Below are 12,071 nucleotides of genomic sequence, written 5' to 3'. Positions count from 1 at the left end.
TTAGTATAGCACCGCGATACTAATTGATCATATTCGGTACTATACCGCCTCTAAAAAGTACCAGTCCACCACCCACCCTCCCGCCCCCCGTCTTCGTCACGTCGTGTCATTGATGGTTTTATGAGCAGAGGAACATGTTCGGCAGCGCACAATCACAGAGTTCTTACAAGCAGACAGAAAAAGTAGAACGGGCGCATTTTGGCCCTAAAAATTAATGAAGAGGTGCTTTAACACATGGCTAGCTAGCTAGGAGCTAACGTCCAGTCGCAATCTGCAGTGTTTTAGCTACTTCTAAATCACTAATCCTCGTCTCCATGGCGACAAAGTACGATTCTTATATGTAGCATTATCACTGCAGGACGAGGCATAGGTAAACATGCTTCATGCGGTTTAGCTCGGTTGGTAGAGTGGCCGTGCCAGCAACTTGAAGGTTGCAGTTTCAATTCCCGCTCCTGCCAACCTAGTCACTGCCGCTGTGTCCTTGGGCAAGACACTTTACCCACCTGCTCCCAGTGCCACCCACACTGGTTTGAATGTAACTTAGATATTGGGTTTCACTATGTAAAGCGCTTTGAGTCACTAGAGAAAAGGCGCTATATAAATATAATTCACTTCACACTTCACTTCACTACACTCCGTAGCTCACCGGCGTCAAAATGTAAACAAACACCAATGGTGGATCTACACCTAACACCCACTGTAATGATACCAAGTACAGGAGCGAATCTGGTCGATACGGCTATGAGTACATCGATTTTTTTTGGCATCACAACATCTTCGTTTGTTTTTTTTTTTATTTTTATTCATATTATGTTCATTAAGTCAGGAAATACGTCCCTGGACACGTGAGGACTTTGAATATGACCAATGTATGATCTTTTGACTATTTGGTATCGCATAGATACTTAAATTTGTGGTATCATCCAAAACTAATGTGAAGTATCCAAACAACATAAGAATAAGTGATTATTACATTTTAACAGTAGTGTAGATAGAACATGTTAAAAGAGAAAGTAAGTAGATATTAACAGTAAATGAACAAGTAGATTAATACTTCATTTTCTACCACTTGTCCTTAATAATGTTGACAAAATAATAAAATGATAAATACCATACCAACTTTATTTATAAAGCCCTTTAAAAACAACCACAGTTGAAGAACAAAGGGCTGTACACCACAAAGAAATAGAGGCAAAGCACAGACTAAAAAATACCATTTTAAACATAAGTAAAATACACATTGAAAAAGCAAATACAAATTACCCTAAGAACAATTTGTTAGATAAAAAGCAGTTAAAAAGTTTAAAACAGTTTTAAGTGTCATGCTGGGTTAAAAGCCAGTAAAAAAAAGGGCTTTAAGAAGGTTCTTAAAAATAGCCAAAGAAGGGATGTAGATTGACACAATTTGTTACTGCAAACATCAGTAGACTAATTAGGAGCCTTTTTTTGCTTATTTACTACTAAAAGACAAGTTGTCTGGTATGTTCACTTATTTTATTTAAGGACGAACTTGCAATAAGAATGTACCGTAAGATTAAAAACTAAATAGAATAGAGTTTTATTGTCATTATTGCAGTGAACAGGTTCAAAGAACAACACAATTGGAGAAGACCCTCTAAGGTGCATATACAATTTGGTAATATAAATTGTAAAAAAAAGATGGAAGATAAGAGATGTATCTACAGGTGCTGGTCATATTATTAGAATATCATGAAAAAGTTGATTTATTTCATTAATTCCATTTAGAAAGTCAAACTTGTAGAATGTATACATTCATTCCAAACAGACTGATACATTTCAAGTGTTTTTTGCCAAAAAGGAGATGATTATAGCTGACAACCAATGAAAACCCTAAATTCAACATCTCAGAAAATTAGAATATGGTGAAAAGGTCAGATATTGAAGACACCTGGTGCCACACTCTAATTAGCTAACTAACTCAAAACACCTGGAAAAGCCTTTAAATGGTCTCTCGTTTTGATTCTGTATGACACACAATCATGGGGAAGACTGCTGACTTGACAACTGTCCAAAAGATGACCATTGATACTTTAAAGAAGGAGGGCAAGACACAAAAGGTCATTGCCAAAGGAGGTTGGATGTTTCCAGAGCTCTGTGTCCAAGCACATTAATAGAGAGGCAAAGGGAAGACAAAGATGTGGTAGAAAAAAAGTGTACAAGCAAGAGGGATAACCGCGCCCTGGAGAGGATTGTCAAACACAACCGATTCAAAAATGTGGGGGAGATCCACAAAGAGTGGACTGCAGCTGGAGTCAATGCTTCAAGAACCACCACGCACCGACGTATGCAAGATATGGGCTTCAGCTGTCGCATTCCTTGTGTAAAGCCACTCTTGAATGAGAGACAACGTCAAAAGCGTCTCGCCTGGGCTCAAGACAAAAAGGACTGGACTGCTGCTGAGTGGTCCAAAGTTATGTTTTCAGATGAAAGTAAATTTTGTATCTCCTTTGGAAATCAAGGTCCCAGAGTCTGGAGGAAGACAGGAGAGGCACAGAATCCACGTTGCCTGAAGTCCAGTGTCAAATTTCCACAATCGGTAAAGGGGTGGGGTGCCATGTCATCTGCTGGTGTTGGTCCACTGTGTTTCCTGAGGTCTAGGGTCAATGCAGCAGTCTACCAGGACGTTTTAGAACACTTTATGCTGCCTGCCGCGGACCAATTTTATGGAGGTGAAAATTTTCATTTTCCAACATGACTTGGCACCTGCACACAGTGCCAAATCTACCAGTACCTGGTTTAAGGACCATGGTATCCCTGTTCTTGATTGGCCTGCAAACTCACCTGACCTTAACCCCAAAGAAAACCGATGGGGTATTGTGAAGCGGAAGATGCGAGATGCCAGACCCAACAATGCTGAAGAGCTGAAGGCCACTATTAAAGCAACCTGGGCTCTCATAAGACCTGAGGAGTGCAACAGACTGGTGGACTCCATGCCACGCCGTATTGCTGCAGCAATTCAGGCAAAAGGAGCTGCAACTAAGTATTGATTGCCGTACATGCTGAAACTTTCCATGTTCATACTTTTCAGTTGGCCCACATTTCTAAAAAATATTTTTGGGTACTAGTCGTAACTAATATTCTAATTTTCTGAGATACTGAATGTGGGATTTTCAGTAATTGTCAGTACTAATCATCATTTTTTGAAATAAACATTTCAAATATATCACTATGTGTGTAATGAATTGATATAATATGTAAGTTTTACGTTCTGAATATAATTACTGAAATAAATCAACTTTTTCATGATATTCTAATAATATGAACAGCACCTGTATATATACGTATGTATATATATCCACACACATGCATATGTGTGTGCATACATATGCATATATATAACATATATAATATAACATTATTGCACATTATAGTCTGAAAAAATAAAAAGACATGACACATGAGGACATGGACGCATTGTGCTCACTCAGTGCCTGTTTAATGCTACTATGGCTCTTGGGTAAAAGCTGTTTTTTAGTCTATTTGTGCCCGCTTTTAGCACCCTATAGCGTCTGCCCGAGGGTAGCAGTTCTAGGTGGCATTGCCCGGGGTGGAAAGCCAATAATGCAGTTTATTTGTGCTCCCCTTTATTTACAAAAGTACCGAAGAGTATTGAAAAGTATCGAAATATATTTTGGTACCGGTACTCAAATATTGGTATCTGGACAACACTAATACAGAGTCTCCTTAACAGCCGTGGCTGTAGGCAACCTGCCGACGGCAGCTTTTGTAGTTCAGTGCGACGACTTATAAAGTTTCCCCCGTTGTCGCAGTCCTCCGGCGGCGAGGCCCTGGAGCTGCTGCAGCACCTGTGCGCCAACGACCCGGACGTCCCGGTGGGCCACATCGTCCACACGGGCATGCTGAACGAGCGCGGCGGCTACGAGAACGACTGCAGCGTGGTGCGCATCAGCAAGAACAGGTGGGGACACTCGTCCATTTGGCACGGTCTGGACGTCATACCAACGCGGTCTCTTCCTCCCCCCCCCCGCAGCTTCTTCATCATCTCCCCGACAGACCAGCAGGTGCACTGTTGGTACTGGATCAAGAAGCACATGCCCAGCGACCCACAACTCCACCTGGAGGACGTCAGCTGGAAGTACACCGGTAGGCTTTTATTTACAAACCCCGTTTCCATATGAGTTGGGAAATTGTGTTAGATGTAAATATAAACAGAATACAATGATTTTCAACCCATATTCAGTTGAATATGCTACAAACAGGGTATCCGTGGATCCTTAAAAAGTCTTAAATTCATGTATCTAAAATTAAGGCCTTAAAAAGTATTACATTTATTAGAAATTCCTAAATTGGTCTTAAACTCAGTACTCAATGGTCTTAAATTGTCCGGCCAGTTTTTTTGTTTTTTTTCTGGGCACGTCTTTGAGTAAAACTTACGGCACGTCTTTGAGTAAAAGTGAGTGATTTCAGCTCACTCATTTTTTCTTTGTATCTCTTCAAGAGATACAAAGAAAAAAATAAAGGCAGAACTCGTGAATGAGAACAGCCAGCTGAAGCTCAACCGAGGCTCATTTGAGTGTGTGTTCAGTGTTTTGTTGTTGATGTTACAATACTGTTTTGCACTATTATTGCACTATTATTGACCAAATGTAATTGATTTTTACCCTCACCTCGGTTATTATGTTTTTACTGGCATTGGTGTCTGTTTGTTTGTTTTGGATGTCAAAGTTTTTGGATCTCTCAAGATTTTTGCTAAGCTGTTTGGCAGAGTGGTGCTTATCAGTTTGTTTATTAATAAACATACAAAAAGTAAAGTTGACTGATTGGCATTGAGGTTGTAGTACAGTGGGATCCCCAACCATCGCTTATATTTATTCTTCCATCCATCCATTTTCTACCGCTTATTCCTTGGCAACACTAAATTGGCCCTAGTGTGTGAATGTGAGTGTGAATGTTGTCTGTCTATCTGTGTTGGCCCTGCGATGAGGTGGCGACTTGTCCAGGGTGTACCACGCCTTCCGCTTATATTTATAGATTTTTTATTATTTTTTTTTCGGTCTTAAATTTCATTCAAGGTGGCATTAAAAAGGTCTTAAAAAGTCTTAAATTTGACTTGCTGAAACCTGCAGATACCCAGTACAAAGACAAGATATTTGATGTTTAAACTCATAAACTTTATTTTTTTTTTTTGCAAATAATTAACTTAGAATTTCATGGCTGCAACATGTGCCAAAGTAGTTGGGAAAGGGCATGTTCACCACTGTGTTGCATCACCTTTTCTTTTAACAACACTCAATAAACCTTTGGGAACTGAGGAGACACATTTTTAAGCTTTTCAGGTGGAATTCTTTCGCATTCTTGTTTTATGTACAGCTTAAGTTGTTCAACAGTCCGGGGTCTCCATTGTGGTATTTTAGGCTTCATAATGCGCCACACATTTTCAATGGGAGACAGGTCTGAACTACAGGCAGGCCAGTCTAGTACCCGCACTCTTTTACTATGAAGCCACGCTGTTGTAACAAGTGACTTGTTATTGTCTTGCTGAAATAAGCAGGGGCGTCCATGATAACGTTGCTTGGATGGCAATATATGGCTTTTCAACTTTGCACCTAAAACAGTCCTGATGGTTCTTTTCTTCTTTGGTCCGGATGACACAACGTTCATCGTTTCCCAAAAAACAATTTGAAATGTGGACTCGTCAGACCACAGAACACTTTTCCACTATGCATCAGTCCATCTTAGAGAAGCCGGCGGCGTTTCTGGGTGTCGTTGATAAATGGCTTTGGCTTTGCATAGGAGTTTTAACTTGCACTTACAGATGTAGCGGCAAACTGTAGTTACTGGCAGTGGTTTTCTGAAGTGTTCCTGAGCCCATGTGGTGATATCCTTTACACACTGATGTCGCTTTTTGATCCAGTACCGCCTGAGGGAACTAAAGTCTGTTATATCACCGCTTATGTTCAGTGATTTCTCCAGATTCTCTGAACCTTTTGATAGTATTATGGACAGTAGACGGTGAAATTCCTTGCAATAGATCTTCGAGAAATGTTGTTCTAAAACTGTTTTACAATTTTCTCACACATTTGTTCATAAAGTGGTGACCTTCGCCCCGTCCTTGTTTGTGAATGACTGAGCACACCTGTGGGATGTTCCAAATAAGTGTTTGATGAGCATTCCTCAACTTTATCAGTTTTTATTGCCACTTTTCCCAACTTGCCGGCATCAAATTCTAAAGTTAATGATTATTTGCAAAAAAAAAAAAAAGGTTTATCAGTTTGAGCATCAAATATGTTGTCTTTGTAGTGCATTCAACTGAAAATGGGTTGAAAATGATTTGCAAATCATTGTATTCTGTTTTTATTTACATCTAACACAATTTCCCAACTCATATGGAAACGGGGTTTGTATTCCCAAAGCAAGTCAGTTTTTTTTTGTTTGTTTGCTTCCTCGGTTTGTCCCCAGCCCTGAATCTGATCGGACCTCGTGCCATGGACGTCCTGGCGGAGCTCTCCTACGTCTCCATGACGCCGGATCACTTTCCCTCCATGTTCTGCAAGGTGTGGAACTCCCGGGAACGTCTTTGCCACGCAGGAATCGTGACTTACCGCGTTTGCGCCCCCACAGGAAATGAGCGTGGGCTACGCCAACGGCATCCGAGTGATGAGCATGACTCACACGGGCGAGCCGGGATTCATGCTCTACATCCCCATCGAGGTGAGCTTTCTTCTTCTTCTTCTTCCCCCAAGCTCTGTCGCCTTCACACGGACATCTCTTCTCCCTCCGCAGTACGCGCTGCACGTGTACAACGAGGTCATGTCGGTGGGGCAGAAGTACGGCATCCGCAACGCCGGCTACTACGCCCTGCGGAGCCTCCGCATCGAGAAGTTCTTCGCCTTCTGGGGTCAAGACTTGGACGCCTTCACCACGCCGCTGGAGTGCGGACGCGAGTTCAGGGTCAAGTTCGATAAGGTGCGTGTCCACTTGCACTCTTACACCTTCTTCGTCTCACCAACACTAAATATTTCAATGATTATTATTATTATTATTGCAACTTTGTGTTGATTTGATTTTATAAATGTGGAAGTGCATTTTTGGCCATTTAATATTTATACTAAAAAAAATAGGATTTCAATCAATCAATCAATCAATGTTTACTTATATAGCCCTAAATCACTAGTGTCTCAAAGGGCTGCACAAACCACTACGACATCCTCGGTAGGCCCACATAAGGGCAAGGAAAACTCACACCCAGTGGGACGTCGGTGACAATGATGACTATGAGAACCTTGGAGAGGAGGAAAGCAATGGATGTCGAGCGGGTCTAACATGATACTGTGAAAGTTCAATCCATAATGGGTCCAACACAGTCGCGAGAGTCCAGTCCAAAGTGGATCCGACACAGCAGCGAGAGTCCCGTTCACAGCGGAGCCAGCAGGAAACCATCCCAAGCGGAGGCGGATCAGCAGCGCAGAGATGTCCCCAGCCGATACACAGGCAAGCAGTACATGGCCACCGGATCGGACCGGACCCCCTCCACAAGGGAGAGTGGGACATAGGAGAAAAAGAAAAGAAACGGCAGATCAACTGGTCTAAAAAGGGAGTCTATTTAAAGGCTAGAGTATACAAATGAGTTTTAAGGTTAGACTTAAATGCTTCTACTGTGGTGGCATCTCAAACTTTTACCGGGAGGGCATTTCAGAGTACTGGAGCCCGAAATGAAAACGCTCCATAGCCCGCAGACTTTTTTTTGGGCTTTGGGAATCACTAATAAGCCGGAGTCCTTTGAACGCAGATTTCTTGCCGGGACATATGGTACAATAAAATCGGCAAGATAGGATGGAGCTAGACCGTGTAGTATTTTATACGTAAGTAGTAAAACCTGAAAGTCACATCTTAAGTGCACAGAAAGCCAGTGCAGGTGAGCCAGTACAGGCGTAATGTGATCAAACTTTCTTGTTCTTGTCAAAAGTCTAGCAGCCGCATTTTGTACCAACTGTAATCTTTTAATGCTAGACATGGGGAGACCCGAAAATAATACGTTACAGTAGTCGAGGCGAGACGTAACAAACACATGGATAATGATCTCAGCGTCTTTAGTGGACAAAATGGAGCGAATTTTAGCGATATTACGGAGATGAAAGAAGGCCGTTTTAGTAACGCTTTTAATGTGTGCCTCAAAGGAGAGAGTTGGGTCGAAGATAATACCCAGATTCTTTACCGTGTTGCCATGTTTAATTGTTTGGTTGTCAAATGTTAGAGTTGTATTATTAAATAGAGGTCGGTGTCTAGCAGGACCGATAATCAGCATTTCCGTTTTTTTGGCGTTGAGTTGCCGATTTAAAATAAATAAATACTTCAGTACTAAAAAATGTCGAAATTAGAATTGTTCCAATACTACAAATTTATTCTCATTAATTAATGCTTATCAGATACTAAATTATAAATTATTACCCTGCTATGTATTTTAACACTACTTTTAATATTGTTATCATACTTTATGTAATATTATTACACTACACATTGCGTTCAATAACTTTTTCTTTTGAATTTGTCATAATTTCCACCCATATTTTCAATTTATTGTAATAAAATTACACTTTCGACACATTTTTACATAAATATATTATTATTACACTGCATATATATTCTTTAGGGGTGTAGCGGTACACAACAATTTTGGTTCGGTACGTACCCCGGTTTAGAGGTCACGGTTCAGTTCATTTTCGGTACAGTAAGAAAACAAAAAAATATAAATTTTTTGGGTTATTTATTTACCAAATTTGTAAACAATGGCTTTATCCTTTTAACATTGGGAACACTAGTAATTCTGCCCACATTATTCAACATTAAACTGCCTCAAATTGTTGCTCAGATTAAATAAAATGACAAAATTTTTCTTCTACATATAAAAAGTGCAACATTAAACGGTTTCAAGTCAACTCATCATGCTTAATTTATTACAGCATTTGGGGAAGCCTGTAGTTGATTTTTATTATGTAAATGTTATATTTTTATCAACATGTGATAGCAGAGACCTGCCATTCTAATATTTTCTGTCTGTAAAACACACACGCACATACACACACACCGCAAAATGAGCTAACGTTACGCTAAAAGCTAATTAGCCTTCACCTCAAGCCAGAACTGCGAGCGAGCTGAGCTGCAGTTTAAGTTTCTAGAAGGTCAACGGGCTCATAGTGATGTTAGTAGTAGTTGACTGGGAAGGTGTTTATTATCATTTGGGGAGAGTACCCTGCCTTATGCTCACCTGCTAAACAACTATCTGCTCGACGCTAATGCAATGACTCCATGCGCTCTGAATACGCACTGCTGATTGGCTGTTATCGCTTTGTATGTAACAAATGAGATGGTTGTGTGGGTGGGACAATGCTGGGTGCTGAGACAGAGGCAGAAGAAGCAAAGCAGCTTGTTAAGACTTTAGCTTAGAAACTGGTTCGGTACACCCCCGTACCGAACCGAAACTCCCGTACCGAAAGGGTTCAATACAAATACACGTACCGTTACACCCCTAATATTCTCACGCTACATTTATTATTATTATTATTATTATTATTATTATTATTATTATTATTCTTGAGTAGTCCTGGGTTTGATCCTGGGCTCGGGATCTTTCTGTGTGGAGTTTGCATGTTCTCTCCGTGACTGCGTGGGTTCCCTCCGTGTACTCGGGCTTCCTCCCACCCACAAAGACATGCACCTGTAGTATACTACAGAAGTTTTTAAATGACTTTTTTCTTCTATATTGTCACAATTTCCACCCATATTTTCAATTTATTGTGATGAAATTACACTTTCAACGTGTTTTTTAAAGGGGAACATTATCACCAAACCTATGCAAGCGTCAATATATACCTTGATGTTGCAGAAAAAAGACCATGTATTTTTTTAACCGATTTCCGAACTCTAAATGGGTGAATTTTGGCAAATTAAATGCCTTTCTGTTTATCGGTCTTTTAGCGATGACGTCAGAATGTGACGTCACCGAGGTAACACACCCGCCATATTCATTTTTACATTACAAACACCGGGTCTCAGCTCTGTTATTTTCCGTATTTTCGACTATTTTTTGGAACCTTGTAGACATCATGCCTCGTCGGTGTGTTGTCGGAGGGTGTAACAACACTAACAGGGAGGGATTCAAGTTGCACCACTGGGCAAGAAATCTGCCGCCAGACCCCCATTGAATGTGCCAGAGTGTCTCCACATTTTACCGGCGATGCTAAGACAGACATGGCACAGAGATGTATGGATAACCTGCAGATGCATTTGCAACGATTAAGTCAACGAAATCACAAAGGTGAGTTTTGTTGATGTTATTGACTTATTTGCTAATCAGACATATTTGGTCACGGCATGACTGCCAGCTAATCGATGCTAACATGCTACGCTAATCGATGCTATCATGCTATTTACGCTAGCTGTATGTACATTTGAAACTAGATACCCATATTTAATGCGAAACAAACACTTACCAATCGACGGATTTATGTTGCTCCAGTGTCACAAGATGCGAAAGTCCTGATCGTTTGGTCCGCACATTTTACCGGCGATGCTAATAAGGCAGCCATGCTATGGGTCACTTCATTAGGTACACCCATGCTATGGCCGAATAGCGTCAATAGCTATTCGCTCAATAGCTTCAATTTCTTCTTCAATTTCGTTTTCACTATCTGCCTCCATACGCCGACCATCTGTTTCAATACATGCGTAATCTGTTGAATCAATTAAGCCGCTGAAATCTGAGTCTGAATCCGAGCTAATGTCGCTATATCTTGCTGTGGTAACCGCCATGTTGTTTGTATTGGTAGCACTGTATGACGTCACAGGGAAATGGATAGTGGTTTCGAAGATAGCGAAAATAAGGCACTTTAAAGCTTTATTTAGGGATATTCCGGGACCGGTAAAATTTTGAAAAAAACTTCAAAAAATACAAGCCAGTGGGAACTGTTTTTTATTGTTTTTAACCCTTTTGAAATTGTGATAATGTTCCCCTTTAACATACGTATATTGTTATTACACTGCATATATATTCCCACACTACATTTATTATTATTCTCTTACTTGATGTATTATTATTAGTACTCAACAGATTTTTTTAAACAACTTTTTTCTTCTATATTGTCATAATTTCTTCCCATCTTTCAAATGTATTCTCATCAAATTGAACTTTTGACATAATTTTTTCACAAGACTTTTTTCATGTCATCAGGTCATTTATTTCTGTGTTACAAACACAAATTCTACAGTTTTTTTTTTTAATGAAGAATTTTTTTCCTCTTCTAAAAAAATAATTATTTTGCAAGATTAGAAGAAAAAAATTCTCCTAAGTATATTTTGACTGTTTTTTTTCGCATCCACTTGTGTCATAAAATGACTACTTCTTCTTTCTAAAATGTTTTTCACATGATTATTTTGAATTTATGAGATCATTTCCTCTTATTATTACAAAATTATTTCAATAAACCGACAAAAGTTTCCATATTTTTTTTTTTTACTTTTTCTCGTAATTAGTTTTTTCTACAACAAATATTTGTCCTCGGTGGTCATGTACAGTATTATAAATATTAGTTTGTGTTGATTTCATTTTTTTTAATATTTTATTGCATGTTTTCCAAAAATGTTTGGTCATTAAATATTTATTCTAATGATTAAAAAACGGACGAATCATGTTCAGTATTAAAAATTTATGAAATTTAAATTTTCCATACACTACAAATGTATTCTCATTAAATATTGCTTATTCGATACCAACTTTATTTGTAAAATAAACACTGTATATTATTACACTGCATGTATATTCTCACACTACATTTCACATTGCAACATACTTTATGTATTGATAATAAACCTAAGATGTTTGTTCCGTATTGTCATCATTTCCCCCGTACTTCAAATTTATTCCAATAAAGTTACACTTTTGACTTTATCTTTTGAAAATAATTTGTCATGTCCATCCATCCATTTTCTAGAAGTAATTGATTTTTGTATTATTAATTCATTTTGTATAGTATTCTCCTTTATTGCATCATTACAACTGTACTGTTCCATTAAAAAAAAAAAACTAATAGTAC

At 39.2% G+C, this 12,071-nt stretch overlaps 1 protein-coding gene across 1 annotated transcript in view; it reads left to right on the top strand.

The window, feature by feature from the left end:
- Positions 1–12,071, top strand: part of pdpr (pyruvate dehydrogenase phosphatase regulatory subunit) — a 57,243-nt gene that overhangs the window by 32,396 nt on the left and 12,776 nt on the right. The window contains exons 13-17 of the mRNA XM_061892212.1: positions 3,792–3,940; positions 4,013–4,125; positions 6,442–6,536; positions 6,604–6,693; positions 6,766–6,948. Of these exons, the coding sequence (XP_061748196.1) occupies positions 3,792–3,940; positions 4,013–4,125; positions 6,442–6,536; positions 6,604–6,693; positions 6,766–6,948 (630 nt within the window). The remainder of the gene's footprint in view (positions 1–3,791; positions 3,941–4,012; positions 4,126–6,441; positions 6,537–6,603; positions 6,694–6,765; positions 6,949–12,071) is intronic.

The sequence above is a fragment of the Nerophis ophidion genome, linkage group LG02 (genome assembly GCF_033978795.1).
Source record: "Nerophis ophidion isolate RoL-2023_Sa linkage group LG02, RoL_Noph_v1.0, whole genome shotgun sequence".
NCBI classification, from domain to species: domain Eukaryota; kingdom Metazoa; phylum Chordata; class Actinopteri; order Syngnathiformes; family Syngnathidae; genus Nerophis; species Nerophis ophidion.
Note: the sequence above shows the minus strand (reverse complement) of the source record. Positions and strands in the feature narration are given on the sequence as shown.